Source organism: Empidonax traillii, unplaced genomic scaffold (assembly GCF_003031625.1).
Source record: "Empidonax traillii isolate 1590-97213 ecotype Southwest subspecies unplaced genomic scaffold, ASM303162v1 scaffold217:size1918799, whole genome shotgun sequence".
In the NCBI taxonomy this organism is placed as follows: Eukaryota; Metazoa; Chordata; class Aves; order Passeriformes; family Tyrannidae; genus Empidonax; species Empidonax traillii.
In genome coordinates, this window is record NW_020955410.1 from 163,617 (window position 1) to 181,697 (window position 18,081).

Here is an 18,081-nt window from a genome sequence, read left to right on the forward strand (position 1 = left end):
CTAATGCCAGGAACTGTTTATATGGACATAATTGTGAATGTAAACAGATCCACTGATTCCTGTGAAGAATTTAAGAATTTAAATAATATAAAACTTGCTGATTAACGGACTAAGCTTGCTACATTTTGGGATGATACTTTGCTATCTAAATACAGATATAATACAGAAATATGTCAAATGACAGTAATTATAAGCCCCAGGAGAAATATTCTGCCATATCATAAGTCTGTCACGTACCACAACTTCCTGCAGTCCTTGGTACAGATGAAGAAAAACCATCCCTTTTCTTCTTGCCCCCAACCAAACTCTAACTGAATGCTATAAATTTTGCACTTAAAATAAACAATTTAGGACAAATATTACTGAGGCTGTTAATTAGTTTTCATGTCCAGTACCAAGTTCTAAATTCCAGAGCATATGTTTTTCTTTAGTGGCAAATCCATTAGGTGCCCAGAATTCAGACACTGCCAGATTTATGAAGGCAGCTATTAGAAATGGCATTTGTGCTACAATACTGAAGAAAAGAGCTGGTCAAATTAATGTCTGACTAACTGGTATGCTTGAGATCTTATTTCTACTTGCTACTTCTAACTAACATCATATTCGTATTTAACACAATTAGCTTATCCTAAAATGAAAAGCAAACATAATTGATTATACTTTAAATGGGAAAAAATAGGCAGAGGCGGAGATAAGACGTTTGTTCCAGGATTAGATGTGTGGCAGAGAATCACTCATTTTCCTGCCCAATAGATGACGCTGCTGTTTCTTTGTTCCCGTGTAATTGCTGAATTTGTGCATCACGTCCTTACTGAAGTGACGGCGCCCACATTGCCCTGTGCTTGGACACAGCAGAAACAGGTTTCATGGATTCTTTAAATGGCATTTTGCTGTACAAATAAGTGTATACAGTTTTCAGCAAAGCAAGTTAGTGTTCTGGATGAAAAGGTGTGATGGAAAAAACGGATGCAAATACCCAGCTGTATATCATTCTCTTTCTTTTCCAGAAGCAGACTCTAGAACCAAATTCTGACATACATATCAAGGATGACCTCGGAGCTATACAAACATAGGGACGTAACATGTTAGAGTAAATACATGGGATTTGAAACTGCAGTATACTTTGCAAATTTATGTAGCCTAATTATTAACAAATTTACAAAGAAGTTATTATCAATATAGAGCAACAATAAAACTTCATCCTTACGTTATGATAAAATTCTTATAAAAGCATCATCTGGGAGAATCAGTCCGCAAACTAATGAGGCATTTGACCAATGTGGTTTTTTCTATGTGCTACTGAAGTATGATACAACAACAGCTCTGCAGCAAAAACTTAAATGCTAAAATATTTTAGAAGTTATTTATAGTAAATGCTATGTGTTCTGGTAGAGATCATATTGAAAATCCATGTTTTCCAGCAAACCTGAAAACTCAAACCACTTGTATGGGATTCATGTTCTCTTCTTCTCTAGATCTTTGGTTAAAATACTCTGTGAGGCAAAACAATTAATTAACTTATTTATTTTTGCCAAATCGTGGTTGCTTGGGGATTTGTGTGAAATGACAAGCTGGTCTCTGTCCCGTTCATCGTGAACAGGTGTTCTAATTACCAAATCTCCACCATATTTGACACCTTTATTAGCTGTCTCAGTTGAGAAACAAAGGATTGATTGGGCAGGGGTACAGAACTAGCCTTTCATTGCTGTGGGGAAGCACCTAAAGGTCAAGGTTAATATACATTAGTGGGGGGTAGTATTGCCCATTACCTGTGCTGTTCTTGTGCCATTAATCAATGGAAGACTTTATGAGCTAGCTATTGTGGGAGCCTTAATTACACACAATTTGTTTTAAATTGTATTTTTTTCCATATTATATGAAAAGCAGGCTACACTTTTTGAGCAAATATTCCTAACAAGAGCAAAAAATCTCCAGCAAAATAGTGATGTCTTATATTCAGTTTATATTCTGAAATATGTACTGTACAAAATGAAGGGGCAAGGTACACATCCTTCAGTCAATGTAATACATACAAAAATGCTCATGAAATGAAATATGGCAGAACGCATGTATATGAGTTCAACAAGATTGAATTTTTGAATAGCCAGTAAAAAGTGAAAGCACTTACAGCAAATAGTCTTCCCCATTTCTGTGGTCATTTGTTCTTGCTGGCTTCTGTCTACCTGCTACTACTACCTTTATGATTTAATATTCTTGGAAGGTTTATAACAAGAATCTAATACAAACCCAATAAAAGGGTGCTAGTCTCGTTAGTCTCATTTGGGATCAGAATATTGTCAACATAACTGCACAGCAAAGTCTCATTATTATAAAAGTGTGTAAGCATCTTCATTATATATACACTTATTTTTGGAGGTGTACATGCACATAAAATACTCTAGAATGAAATATGATTACGATGACTCAATCTGGAATGAATTTTCTCTAAACTATTTTTTTTCCTATTACATGTATGTAAAATAAATACGGGCCAGATAGTCAGTCAGTGAGCTGGAACTATACCAATTTGTATCAGCTAAGGGTTCAGCACTATATATTCATTTACAGATCCTAGTCACACTTGGACCCTTCTATGACTTATTAATGGTTTTGATTTAGGAATGAAGCTTTGAAGTAATTATATAATCACATGGCATTCATCCAATATACATATTTAATGTAAATTATTGCTTCCTGATTTTCACAGAAGACATGTGATTAGATTATCTGGTGATTCCCTATTGTACTTGAAGTTGGATTGCAAAGAGAGAGAAGTATATGTGAGCCACCTTTACAATTTCCTGACTCTGCCCAGCAAGAAACAAATACGGATTTCATTATAATGCAGAGGAACAGAGACAGCTATTTCCCTGCCTGAGGTCTCAGAGAATTGTTCCAGCAGTTGAGCTAAACAATGTCCTGACTATCTCCTTGGCAAAAGAAATGGAATGAGTTGGCATAAGCTGCTATACCAACTCAAAACTTCCTTTTCACAATGTGAAACCTCAAAGGGCTGCGCTACGAAAAACAGCTGTAGCAGAGCTGAAAGTTTGACCCCTAGACTCCAATACTGTGCTCGTTTCATGTGTCTGACTCCCACTGACACCAACTGAAGAGTCCAGAACATGAGGAGAGCAGAGTATCAGACAAAAAAAAAATCTACTATGTGAATCTGAGAACAGAGTATTATTCTCTTGCATCAAATTATGGCTCCATCTGGTAACGTTAAGTGAATACTGGTAACTATTAGAGCTGAATCAATAAATTGAAACAAATAATTTATTTTGTGAGTTATTTTATTTTTTCACTTCAAAGAATGCCTGTGAATTGATTACAACGTTCTTAAGTATATTCCAGGAAACTTTTAAGGAATTTTATTTTATGGTTCGTAAGTTACATGTGATTGTTCACATACGTCACACACTGCTCTGTTTCTTTTCCCTGAACAGGACTTTTAATAGAGTTGGGATAACAGAACTCTCTGATTGACAGCAGAATTTAGTTGATACAATTGCTTTGGAACATATAGTCAGCTAACCATCCTTTGTTAGTTATTTTGGATACTGAAGTTACCCTTCTTTTCTTTCAGATAATGCACTATAAGCATTCTCCATTAATTGGGAAACAATAAAAAAAAAAAAAAAAAAAAAAAAAAAAAAAAAAAAAAAAAAAAAAAAAAAAAAAAAAAAAAAAAAAAGAAAGACCAAGACAATGCCAATATTCAGAAGATCTGAGAGCTATCTCCCTCAAAGACTGGATTCAGATCAGTCAAAAAAGTTGTATGAACCATAAAATTTTAAACTATCTTAATGACTTGGGATTTTTAAAAAAAATTCCACATCAAATGCTTTAGATTACAAGGCATATTTTGCTCATATGTTCTCTTCAAAACATGATTTATATCTCTGCTTTCATTACATCTCCCTCATACCTTTCCTTGATGAAGCAAATGTTAGTAGAGACAGCATAACTCTTGTAACACTGATGAGAATCAACATATTCCAGATGACTCATAAGAACCAAAAAGCGCCTTACAGTCAAATTCAAACAGACCTGCCTATCCCAGGATAAGGACAAGACAAGGCATTTTTAAAAAATCAAAATATTATCACTTCTGTTCAGAGTAGCGTTTTAAATAATAATTCAATTACTGCAGACTCACCTTGCATTACTACGACTGGCTTCTGTCAAACTAGCTAATGCTGTCACTGCAGCTTCTTTTACCTCTTCATTATCACTGCTTAGCAACTGTACCAGCTGGGGAATCCCTTTGAAAAAAGTAATTGTATGTATGAACCTTTAAGTAAACCATAGCAGTCTCCTAAAAAAAGGAAAAGCACAAATTCTCAGCTCATCCTTTCCCACCTTACTTACCTTGGAGCCCAAGTGCACATTTGCTATCTGCATTCTCACACATGGCAGAAATTGCTTGGGAAGCAGCAACTTTAACTTCATAATTGTCAGTTTCCAAAAGCTTTAGGAGACATTTCTCAACCTCTTCTTCATTTAAGATTTTTCTGATTTCAGCTTTAAACAAGAAATAACAATGGCATTAATCAGCGTTTGTTTTCCAAATCAGTGAAAGGACATGAATTTGATTTCATATAGTTGCTGGAAATACTTGGTAACAGGGGCATCAGCCACTTAGAAATGTGCACAAAGGACCTGAGCCAAATCCTATTATAGAATATCCTGAGTTGGAAGGGACCCACAAGGATCACTGAAGTCCAACTCATGTACTAGACTTCAGTGAACTCTGAATCAAGCCCAAATGATGACTATTAAATACAGCTTTAAACATACATAGCTCAACAGAAGGCAAAGTTTGTTCTCTAAAAGACATTAAAACCGCAGAATGTATACAGGCTTGATGGAAACAGCTTTTTCAATTCAACAGATCATACTTACTCGAGATCATGCTTAACTTCAGTTTATGCTAACAAAGTCCAAATGCATAAAATTGAGGAACATACTAGTAAATGAACAGCTGAACTTGGTGGAGTATCGGTTAACATACTCCACTGTAAAAGCCAACATACTGATACAAAGCCAAAAAAAGGCAAGGGGCATCACACAGGAAATTTTAAATTCTGCACAGCCTGTAGGTCTTCATCAATGTGCAGTTTGCAGAGTATTTCAATGTTGTAGTTTAGGCTGGTGACACAGGGCTCCCCGCTGACCGACTCTGCAATGATCGGGAGCAGCTGGGAAGGACATAGATGTTCCCTTTCTCTACATACGTAACAACACGCAGCTTCGACAAAGTATCAACAGACATCTGTATGTGGATACTAATAAACTAATAAACTCCCTCATCCCGAAATGGATGAGATCAGAAATCCAGGTATTTGTTAGGAAGAGCTCTGAGTGAAACTTTCTCATCCAGAAAGGCACTGGACAGCACAGAAACTGTACAGCGATGAGGGTCAATAAACATTTAACCGTATTCATAATTTTAGGCAGATTAATTACATGCTTGAAGTTCTACCTATATCGTAGAATTTTTGAATGTATTAAAAAAATTCATGAACTGAGAAGTCAGTGGGACTTCAACACACTTAGAAATTTTACCAGTGCTTACTACTGCTCTCAGGGATCTCTCCCTTGTTTGGACTGTCCTCCTCCAAATAAAAAAAAATAAAAGGAAAACATCGTGGTTTTTTAGATAAACCTGAATCTGTAGTGGATAAAAGTAAACAAATACAAGTCCACAAAGTCAATGAAAAGGGAACTGGATTGAAAATCTAGTTATAGCAGAAATGCCTCAAAGCACATAGGTGAGATGGGTACAGTTGGTTTCTTCCCTCTAGCTCAATTTTAAACATTTTTAGAATCATCACTTACACAACCAAAATCACAAAGCAAAGGTGCAACAAATAAAACAGAGAGGATTTTAAGTGTTAGCAGAACCCTGGCCACAACCTTGATGCATATTGACCAGCTCTCAAGAGAAGGCCTTAATTGGGATTACAGACCATTTGGAGAAGTTATCAAGTATGCTGCTGGCCTGTTGCTTAACAAAGTAATCCATAATCCCTAATAGTGATCTCTAGAGGTTCTTCATGACTCAGTAATTTGTTTTTTGTACAGCAAGTTGCTTATTACTATTCAAATTTTCTTTAAAAATATTCTTTCTTTTAAAGGCAGCTATGATGATGTTTCGTTTTAAAGATAATTTATGCCTATATGAAATAATAATATGAATAATTAATTTGGATGAGTGAAAATGCTGATTTAAAATATTTTAAACAGAAAAATACTTTTTAGCTAATGTGGAAAAAAAAGAGTTTGAATTTGAACTTAGGTAGACGGGCTGATGAAAATTATTATTTTAATAATTCAGGCACCAATTCTATATAAGGGATAAACATTTTCTGATGATCCCCTCTGTTTGTATGAGTTGTTCCTTTGTTTCCATTACTACAGACAAGAAAGAATGCACAATTAAAAAACATCCTTTCTACTGAAGTACTTCTCATGTGAGCGCCAACACCATTTAAACAGTGATGATTTTCTTAACCCCTAAGTAATTTGAATACATTGATTTAACATGAAGCAAAATACTCAAGCACACAACTAAAAGAGTCTGGAGTACTAACAGTTCTGTCTGGGTTTTTTATGCATTGACCCCCTTGCGAGATAACCTTTGTTTTTCAGTATATTTTCCTATTTGCCCTTATTACCCCAAAATCATTATCAGAATTCTCCTGATTATCTATTCAGGTCACTGTCACCACTTTATGGAATTACTTTTACCAATTTCAAATGAAAAAAAGAGTTAATGTTAAATAGTACCATGAGCTCTCACTGATCTTGAGTTGAGATAACCCAGATAAACGAAAATCTGTCGCATGAAATGCATATGTTCATCAGGCTACAGGGCATGTTTAGCGTGCTCCCTTTTGAAAGGATGTGCTTTGAGATACAGAGAAAGAATGGGGAGAGGTTCAAACCAGAAGTTTGGCAGAGTGAAGCCAAACTCCAGCGAGAATGATCATCACTTTCTCCACACATACTCTACAGCATTTTGTTGTTGCTGGTGTGTCTGGCACTGACAGGGGAAATCAGGCCCTCCTTAATCAACAGTCCAGATAATCCACTCACAGACATTCAATAATTTATAGCATTAAATTATATTTTGCATTCTGAAATGACTGCATTATTTGCTGGGCAAGGAGGGAATCAGAGTATAATTCACCACTATAATTCTGAGCGTACAAAATAAAATCATCAATAAATTAATATATTTAATTCAAAATTATGTTACTGAACAAAAAAAATTTTCAGGGGCAAAGGCATAATGACTATGTATAGAAATGTGATCAATTTTAATGTACTTAAACAGAGCAGCATCCTAAAGATGTTATTTCAAATTGAATATCATGTTTGTACCATGTAATTTATTCTGATATTGAGAATAGGTCTTAAGGGATAAATCCATCTTATAACAACACCACCAAGCTACAGGAGTCCCTTTGCAAAGGGTTGAAAGGGACATAAAACAAAACTGTTTGCTATGATCAAGTCCAACAGGAGGAAAAAAAAACAAACAAACAAACACCAAAACACCAAAATTAAATTCCATCTGTCAACAATAATAATTTCAAAACCAGACACTGCTGTATACTCAGCTCATAGGATTAAAAAAACAGCTCAATACATGTTCTGTCATTCCAGAAGGAACTTTTTCATTCCAATGAAAAGCAGTCCTTTTTTTTCCCATGTATGCAGGAAATGTTGGTACACTGCAACCACGATTATCAAACCTGAAGGATGTGTGCTACTGTATGGCTATTGCAAATTTAATACTACAGAACTTAGAGTTGTATTGTATTATTTTGGATTCCCATCAAGGCAAGTACTAGTACTGTATACATTAGTGTTGCAGTTTGGATAGGCTGTTTGGTATGTTTACAACCAGAATCCAAAGAAACAAGAACTGCAAATATTTCTGGGTTTTTTTGCACTCGGGCTAATCCTTATAATGGCCTCAATGCCAGTTTTCTTCCCCCTGGAAGGCTGACAGTAGCTCTATGTATCTGAAAAATTCAATGCTTCTGGGGGCCACAATGAGCAGCAAATTTACTGGACTGTGTTTTCTACTACACCAGGACAACAAGTTTCCCTTTGCCCAACTGGGTGTCACCAAAATTCTACAGCTTGAAAGCAAATATTTTAAATCTTCTTTTTGATCTATTTTCCCAGCTTGCTGTATCCATACCAACTGTCACAGGCTGAAGAAGAGAGCAAACCTTTATAATGAAACCACACTGACTCCATTTGTAAAGAACCATGACAAGAAGATGCATCTTCACTGACGGTAACATCCCATGATATAAGATCATAGGCAGTACTGTAATATATTATGTGTAGTTCTTGCCACTGTGCTTTAAAAATGTGTTCAGACATGCTTCTACTAACAGCTGCTAAAATATTAGGCCACAAAAACTGAAAAAAAAAGTGTGAAAGAGGAAAAGAAGGCTATGCTTATTTGAAAATAAATATGATAAAGGAGTAGGATGCAGTAGAAAGCAGTAGGAGCAAATATAAATCTGCTTAGCATACACCTTATAAGCCTGTCACAGGACTATAAAAATGATACTGACAGTCCTAAGTAGCGTAATAAAATAACAATACAGGAGAATACATGAAGAAAATACTGGCATAAGAAGGTTCCTTCCTATCTTTGATACCTGAACATTAATAAAAACAATCTTGAGTGACTTGCAAAGCTTCCAATAGATAATGATGAAAGCACAGAGAAACCCACAAAATACCAGGAAAGGCAGATTCCACTCTATTTGTGTACTATTTGCAATCCAAATAATTACAAATATTCATGATGTCAAACTAAGCAAGGTGAGAAAAGAATTGGAAAGACAGCATGAGGAGAGAAGAAAGGAAATCTGAAACATGGCAGAAAGGAGAAATTATTTTACCCATGTATTAAATTAAAAAACATATTTTTAAAATACTCATCAATTAAAGCCATGATTCAAACACAAAGTACCAGAAATATGAATTAAATATTTAAGCTCTACTGACGTAGTTTATCACAAAAAATCCCTTGACAGAATTAAAATCTTCTATAGACAGAAGTATGTTATTAGTTACATTGTATTTTTTTTTATACAACACTACTTGGCACATGTTGCAACTCAGAAGCCAATGTATGGAAAGAATTTCAAATGTGGCTTGATTAAAAGAGCATCCTTGTGGGCAAAAATGATGAGCATGTTCTGCCTAATTCAGAATTCCTTGGTGAATTAAAGAAGAGTACATAAAAAAGAACTATAGGATGAATAATTATAAAAAGATTACAATGCAACTATTTAACTCCCCTGGGAATATTAATCTGAAAGCCATTTGAAAGGTTTTCTTTCACGCCCCTGATACAGAAATTTGTATTTGAAATTGCCTGACATTTAGACGAGCAGTTGAATGCCAGATGAAGTCTTAACTGATAGCGGTGAGAAAGTGCCAGCAAAGGTGGCTTAAGATGGCAGTTACCTGGCATCACTCATCAAAAGACAAAGATCATATTTTCAGAGTTCCATTTTTCTTTGAGAACAGCATTTTGCAAGAATATTTTACATTTAAAATAAATTGAGGCAAAATCTTAAGATTTTCTCATATATATATATATGTAAAACCCAGCATCAAGTACTATCCTCAATCTCATTCTGAATAAAAATTTACTTCATAAACAAATTTATGTCCACAGATTACTGAAAAGTCACATACAGTCACAAGCTGCTTTGGTAATTGTCTTTGCTGCATTCTTCTGAATATCAGGAACAGTGGAGACTCCTAAAAGTGAAAGGAGTTTTTTAAGGCCTCCTGTTTGCTGAATCAATTGCAGGATATGCACATCTTCGAGACAGTTTCCTAGCACAGCAAGAGTTATGACATGTAGATCGCTCAATTCCTAATAAAGAAAAAAAAACACGAACAAATAACCTTCAAATCAGGATTAAAATCTTTTTGGCTTTTAATTTTGTAGGATAATTGATGTAACTTTCTTTTGGATAGTTTATTCACACTGCAAAGAGCATATTTTCATATTCACATTTTCATCTAATTTATTTGATGATGCCTTAGGATGCAACATGATTTATCAGAAACACTAAAGCCTCCAGAAGTTTCTCATTTACATCAAAGTGGGTTAGACAGGCACTCAGAATGCATCTGTCATCTTAAAATTTCAAAAACTTCACAAATTTCTCTATGCATTATGTCCCATGGTGACACCTAAACTCAAGAAGCACTAAACTGAATCTCATAATAACATAAACAATGACATTTCCAAGGTGGGAAATTATGTCTAAGGCCATTGTTATCAAAGTAAATTCAGGGAAAAAAGATCAGTGTTCAAACTAGGAACCAGCACCAGAGTTCTGTGTATAATAAAAAAATTTGAGAAAGCATCACATAAAAAGCTATATGGAGAATTTTTCTGATATTTTCAACTGTTTGAGAAATGGACAGTAAATGCAAAACAGTATTACTAAGAGCAGTAAAGCAATAAAACAAATATAAATACTTGGGTGAATCCCTTAGATTCCTTTCTGAGTAAGCTAGGTATCCTAGCCTATCCTATTTCTATCACAGTTCATTCCAAGTAAGGAACTCTTTTCTTCTTATCTCACTCTTCCATAACATAAGTAATATTTCCCACTAGTCATACAAACATTAGTAGCAAGAACATAAAAACTTTTAAAGCAAGTAAACTGTACATCCGTTTCCAGTATCTTCAGCAGGCAATCTAATCCGTTCTTTTCTCCCAGTATTATCCTGGTTTCTCTGTCTTTGCTTATTACTTCTAAGGTTTGAAGGGCTAACAACTGAATAACTGGGTATTCAGATTCCAGTAGTTCCAGCAAGGGTGGGATTACATTCAGTTCACTAACTGCAGCACGGTTTTGAAAATCCTGCAGTAAAATATTCAACAAATAAAGTTAGTGATAGAGAATATAACAATACATCAATTCCTGACTTCACAGAAACACCAAAAGTCTGATTTCAGACATCAAAAAAGTTATCAATACTTCAAAGCTTTCAGTTCTGAAGATGTATCAAACTGAATATAATCAAGCCCTGTGAACTTTAAATTCTAGGGGTTTTTTCAAGACTGAAGTACACACTGCAGAATCTAGTTCTGTCTAAGGAAGCCCATTTACTCTTGGTTTCACCATGTTTGTCTCAACATAAATGTTCTTTTGAAAAAGTTTTTTAAATTTAGTTTCACCATTTTTGTTTACTCAGTGGGTGGAAAACAGTTTTTTGCACTCAACTGTGGTTGCCTGGTTATATCTTCCTATATTTAATTTAAAATTTCAACTTTAAACAGTGAATGTGCAGCTTAATAAAAACACAGTAGTTGATTATATTAAAATAGAAAATAAATAAATAAATTACAATTTGCTTTTAAATCGCTTATTGCACATGTGCAGCATGCAATTATCCTTATCAATATAAGCAAGCACCAGGTGCAGTTATCCAGATATACCCTGCAACAAAGACAGCGAGATAGTAAAAAAGGAGAAAGAGTAAAATGTGATTCTGAATAGACATGCTCTGATGCCCCAAAAGAGATAGAGTTATAAACTGAATTCATTATTGAATTGATTCGCTTAAGCCATGGAAGAGGACTGCCATACAAATGCACCATTCTTTTGCTAAGCAGCATATGGATGACATTACTGCTGAGTGTGAAAGTAGCCAATAACAAACCTATTCCTCCCAGTATGGAAAGTAGCTGTTGACAGCATTCACCTATCATTAAAAAGATGTTCAAAATTGTGCTAGGGACCTGCTGGTCAAAACAAGACGTAATGCAATTGGTAGTTCTTTAGTTCTTTAATTTACAGGATTATTCCAACCTTTTGGATGAACAGATTATTACTCTCATTACTACGATTAGCATTTTCCAACTGAGAAAACTAATTCCTATTTAATTTAAAAAATCTAAATCTTATTCTGATTATACTTATACTGCAGTACACCACAGATAATTGCATCAAGTTCAACAGAATTAGAGTCAAATCAGCAATATTCATAACTAATTTAACATTCATGAGATCGGGTGTGATGTTTCAAATACAATGATGGACACTGGGGAGTAAAGAAAACAAGTATTTTAGAATTATTACCCCCACAGAGGATGTCTGGGTGGGGGTGGGGATGGGAAGGGTTTATCTGCCTCTGTAATTTAAAGCAACAAACAACAGGAAACTTTACCTGTACCAGAAGGTAAATACATTCAAGTGAATTCTTCTGAACGTCAGGATCAGGGCTACCTAGCAGTCTGATAAGTGGTTCTAACCCACCTTGCTCAAATATTTTTACTTTAGTAGTACATTCAACAGCCATATGTGCTAGACAGAGAGTAGCAAACTCATGGATAACTACATCTTCTGTGGGGAAAAAAAAGAAACATTTTGATCAAGTTTTATTCAGCACAGAACATATTCACTAATCCAGTGGTTTAAAACATTATTTGAAGTCAATAAATAATAGCTGTTAATCCTACCTGATGCCTCCATAAACATGTTGCTCCATCTGTACAACATAAAATACTGCTTGGTGAGTAAGAGCTACTCCTATAAAAGCATTTACCCCTTTAACATGTAGTAGGACAAATCATAAGTTACAGGGAAGATTTTATTAAATTGTCTGTTCAAATGCAATCATAAATTATTTCTGACCGTACTTTAGTACAAGGAATGAATTCTGCACAAGGTACCTTCTGGCGCCAGCTGTGATATAAGTGGATTTGTGACATCCAGTTCCCTCAGTAACTTCTTGACATCATCTACAATGAAATAAATACAAATACGAAGTCTCTCATTTGGCAACGTTGGCTGAGTAAAGAAGAGAATCTGCTCCAAGCAAATGTACTTATGGTTACTGAGTGACAAACAGATCTGACTGGGAAAGACACACAACTGAAGTTATACCAAGATCATAATAGGCCCAGAAAAAAATAGAAGAGACTTTAAAGTACCACACCACATTCTTTGATATATATGAACTTTTAATCGCCAAAGAAGTCACATCCCAATAGTTTAAATTATTTGTTGTTAAAATTATCAGACTAAAAGCAATCTGTTACTTAGTTTTCAAGCCATCACTTTGCTATTTTAAGCTAATGCCAGCCCACACTGCAAATGGAAAACATGAATTACCTAGATCTTATTAAAATCACAGTAAAGACTTTCAGAATGAATTTTTATTGTTGTCAATGGCAAACTAGTAAAACCACAACCACTGGATAGAAAAATCAAATAATAGCTGTTGGAACAGACTTTGTGTGATCTTAAAGGGCAGTGTTGTTATTATCAACATATTGCAGTGTTGAAATGTAGGAAAAAAAGGTATGAGTTTAATTTACTTTAAATAAAGAAACTATTAAGATGTGAATATAAATGAAAGATCTTTGTTAATTTAAATTCATGTTTGTGCAGTAGCATGGACTATATGCTAATGCTGAGTTGAAAGGAAGGTAAAGAGGGTAAGGTCTAGTGCAGCATGAAAAGCAGGTAGCAGTTGGTGAAAAGACTTGAGAGTGGTTGGGACACCACAACTGAAGACAATTGGGTAGAACATCCATCAAAATAACACCTGATTAATTACATTAATTAGATATAGGTTTATAAAGCACTGTAAAAACAGCAGCCAATGAAACTCAACCTTACATTACTTACTCATTATTCTGGGCCATTAATACAGGATTTTTTCACATGGGTCAGCTCTTTGTTTTGATGAGCACACATTGAAAAATATTTATAAATTGAGACTCTTACGATTAGAAGCCATGATGCCAAAAACCATGATGGCATTTCTGCGTACAATGGGATCTTCATGTGAGATGAGTTTATACAGATGTTCCAATGCTCCAAGACCAAGGAGTATCACTTTGTTTTCATCATCTGAAGAGGAATTGTGTTAAAAGCCCAAGAAAAATGCAACAACCTCACAGTTCTAATGTATCGAAGTAAAACAGCTACTTTTATTGGACAGTAGAATCAAAAAACAAAGGCCTGACAGGACCTTGGGAGATCATCTAATCTATACCCCAAATAAATATGTCTAAGATTAATTCACATTTGTAAAGCAAAGGATACTTCTGTCTATTGGACACTAAACTCATTTGTTAGAGACTGCAATGGTAGTACAAAGGACAACTTTCTATTTAGCAAAGTATAGGTGAACAGTACCATTAAGAACCTCATTTTATACAGTATCATTAAGAACCTCATTTTATCTTCCTCTTTTCTTGCCTCCCAATTCGGTTTTCCTCAAAATAACAGTTAATTAATTCAGTGGATCTTTACTATCCCTCAGTGGAAGTAACTACCAGGATTTGGATCATTAAATCCTGAGATTTCTACCTTAGAAGGGAGCACTTTGTACCTCAATGGGTGCTAGACATGCAAAGAACTGAGGTGTTTTGTGAGACTACAGCCTTCCATTCCTGATCACTCAAAACACACACACAACCCAAGAAACAAAATCCCAATCCTACTCCCATTCTCAGTTCCACAACAGTTTTATAATTCATTTTCTAATGAAGCAAGCCTGTTCTTTCTGGCTAAAAGCAAGCAATGTGAGAGAAAACTGGAGAGCTATGCTCATACTCAGGCCAAGACATGATTAAAATACAAGGTATTTTTATTGAGGAATGGGACTTAATTTACTAGCAACACTCAAAAAATAGATTAACTGCAATTAATTAACTGAAAACAACTCCTCCTCTTGTGCCACACTGCAAAGATACAGTCGAGTCTTCTGGAAGATTGTAGGAATATCTACATTAATGATTTAAAGAATTATTCATTTAGTGGAAACATAAAAAAATAAGCATCTGTCGTCCTTCTTGCAGTGTGACATATTTTATTGTGGACAGCAGGGAAGGAGCCAGCAAGGGCTTATGGCCCACATTCTCTCTTCCCATATTCAAAATATGATTGCATGCTCTCAGCCAAGCTTGCCATATTAAGCTGAGCTTAAACATCTTTCAGAATCTGGTGACCTCTAGCCAGCTGTCAAAGCGTTCAGCTCTTCTCTCATAACTTCAGCAGTGTTGGCAGTTGCCATAACAATCAACATCCAGACCCATAATCTTTTAAGAAAATGTAAATTTAATGGAAATTAAAATTAAACCACATTAATCAGACCAATAACACTACCAGCATATACCAGTTTGAGTGACTGGCATAGAGAAAGTAGGAGACAGCTTAGCAAATTATTTGCTACAAAAATTGAGCCTTACACAGTTGTTCTTCTCCTCGGTCCCTTGGATTCTTAGCTACAGATTATACAGGGACCTTTGGAAGATTTGGTATGTTGGAGACTTGTTAGACTCCCAACACAGACAGAATAAGCTTGATAAAGGAGGTTGAGCAGTCTCCAATAAATCATCTGTCACAGAAATATTGACACAACAACTTTGTGCAAAAATAACAGAAACAAGCTAAAAAGTTATTTTCACTGAAAACTGAACCTTGAAATAACTACAATGGTACAGAAGTCTCAAACTGTGACATAAAAAAGTACTTATTTCCCAATTGCAGCTCATACAAAACCAGATCTACATTATATTTAAAACAAGCTCTATTCAACAGTGAATATAAAATTCTACAACAAAAATGTAAAAATTTCCTTCATGCAAATTACTTTATTACTGCAAATAAGGGTTGGATAGATATTTCAGAAAACCCCCAAAACCTCGACAGAGACCTTTGAGAAGAAATTAAGATTTCAGTGCTAGGAAACTAAAAATTGTGAACTACCATCAAACTCTAAGCAGTACAAAACAAAGCTCATTGCAAAAATACTAACCTTTTGAAGCAAATTTATACAGAGCATCACATGCTTTGGTCAAAACTTCCGTTTCAGGAGAACTGAGCATTAGTACAACCGTTTCTGGTGTTTTGCTTTCAATTAATAACGGATCAAACTACAAACAAGCAAACAACAACAAAAAAAAGGAAGGAAAAGTTTAATTTGTATCGAGTGTTTCTGTATGCTGCAGTAGACTCCCACATTTCATTAGGAAAAAAAAAATCTTGTTTGATATCTAGAATTCGAATTAGAAATCTTAATGAGTTGCTATTTACTTGGAGAAATCTGATTTTTTAACAATCAGAGACATTGTTAAAAAATAAAAAAGAATAATTTACTTCCAAATAAGTATAATCAGGATTTTATGCCATATGAAGATTTTGGAAAAACCCTGACACTTCCCTGCAAATCTAGAAAGTCCTGAAAGTAACTAAGTAATTGTTTCACATGTAAGAGCATTCTGCAGATTTGGAACCAGATATGAGAAGTTTCTTTTGAGCAACTGTAACACAGAGACCACTAACTCAGGTGTTGTACGAAGAAGAGCATTTGGTTACTCTCTGGCAATACCACTTTGTAGTTGCTTAAAAAATTAATAAAAGCACATTTTCTGGGCCTTTGTCAACTCAGTTCACCAGCTCACCATGATCTTGCACTAGCTGAAGCATTTCCAAAATATAATCCCTGCTCACTCAACCAGAAATGATACCAAGTGCTCATTTCCATTTCTGAGTTCTCTCATACGGAAAGAAATCTTCCAACAAATCAGAGAGTTTTCACACTCTTAATAGACTTCTTAGGACTAACATCACGTGAGCAAGAGAATCTTCTAAAAAAGCCTTTCATTCCTTAACAAGACACTATTCGATTTCTGAAAATCCTACCAATTAAAAAGTTTTAAGCCTGTTTGGATTTAAAGTAATTTTTCAGTATGGAAAAACTGTCTTCTGTCTTCACACTTCATGACTACAGAGCATCTGTGTTACATACAGAAACTATCACATACTGGAGTCACGCTGTCTCTCAGAATCAATGTATTTATCTTTAAAATACAGCAGATTAATCATATAAGATAGCAATACAAATTATTTTAAAATGTTACAACATATATTCATACCATACATAATTACAAATGTTGATTGTTTTACTTCAGAGGCACATATAGCTTGTCAAGCAAGTAAATTATATGGAGCAAATCTTAAAAGTTTTGAGTGTGCTAGAAGAAAAATGGACAAAGAGGAGGTTTTTTTTCTTCTCACTTTTCTGACTTGCTCAAAAATAAGGCAAAATGTGATACTTACCTGTGATGGTTTTAGTCTAGGCCTTCCTGGTGACCAGTTTGTAACCAAGGAAGTAACGAGGTACAGCCAATTGTATTCCATACAATTTTTACGTAAACCAGAGTATAAATAAGTCGGAGATTAGAGACCTTGCTCTCTTCTCTTCCGGCGAGGTCTGAGAACAGTGGGTCCCTGCGTTGGTCTCGCTTATCTAAGGCTGAGGCCTGCAGAGTCCGCTGTCCTACCACGTGGAAGTTTGGAGAGTGCTGACTGTGACTGCCGATCCTACTGTTCTAAGGGACGTGGTGAGATCTGTTTTGTTAGTTATTAGTATAGTTTGATCTAGTATACCTGTTCGGTGTCCCTTTTGTTCCCTTTTATCCCCTTTTTCCCTTTCCCTATCCCTGCGGGGGGTGGACCCCCTTTTTCTGTGTATATAGCATCTTAACTGTATATAACTGTAATTTGCGTAAATATAGATATATTTTTATATAAGCAGCTTGACTGTGGGTTCTTTAATTTTTATAGTTTCTTTCTCCTTTAACCTAAGGGAAGAAAGGAGGGGGGGGGAAAGGGGCTGCTGTCCTAGCTTTCGAGCATTTAGCAGGGAGCCAGGTCCAAACCGTCACATTACCAAATTCATATTTTCAGTAGGTTTTAAAATCTAATTAATTTCATCGCCTTCAATGAGGCAGATCACACAATTTAGCAGGCAGCAAGCTCAAAAGACAAATTGCATTAAGACGTTGCCTGCCTAATGTGTTTAACTGATCTACCTAGCTTCAATTAGGTCAGAAAAATCTGAAGACACTGTCCAACTTCATGCTTGCTGTGACAAGCTGGAGGCATGGGCCAAGTCACCGAACAAAGTTCCTTTCTAAAGAAAATATAATCAGCTAACTGTATTGCAAGTCATTTTGCTTAATAATGACTCAGCAACAAGAATTAAATCAAG

At 35.2% G+C, this 18,081-nt stretch overlaps 1 protein-coding gene across 3 annotated transcripts in view; it reads right to left on the reverse strand.

Moving 5' to 3' along the window:
- The window catches only part of ARMC3 (armadillo repeat containing 3), a 61,360-nt gene that overhangs the window by 25,396 nt on the left and 17,883 nt on the right, over positions 1-18,081 (reverse strand). For all 3 annotated transcript variants that reach the window (XM_027887587.1, XM_027887588.1, XM_027887590.1), the window contains 8 exons: positions 15,844-15,961; positions 13,806-13,931; positions 12,746-12,814; positions 12,241-12,416; positions 10,737-10,931; positions 9,745-9,928; positions 4,375-4,527; positions 4,163-4,268 (listed from right to left, as the gene is read on the reverse strand). In XM_027887587.1, the coding sequence (XP_027743388.1) occupies positions 4,163-4,268; positions 4,375-4,527; positions 9,745-9,928; positions 10,737-10,931; positions 12,241-12,416; positions 12,746-12,814; positions 13,806-13,931; positions 15,844-15,961 (1,127 nt within the window). The remainder of the gene's footprint in view (positions 1-4,162; positions 4,269-4,374; positions 4,528-9,744; positions 9,929-10,736; positions 10,932-12,240; positions 12,417-12,745; positions 12,815-13,805; positions 13,932-15,843; positions 15,962-18,081) is intronic.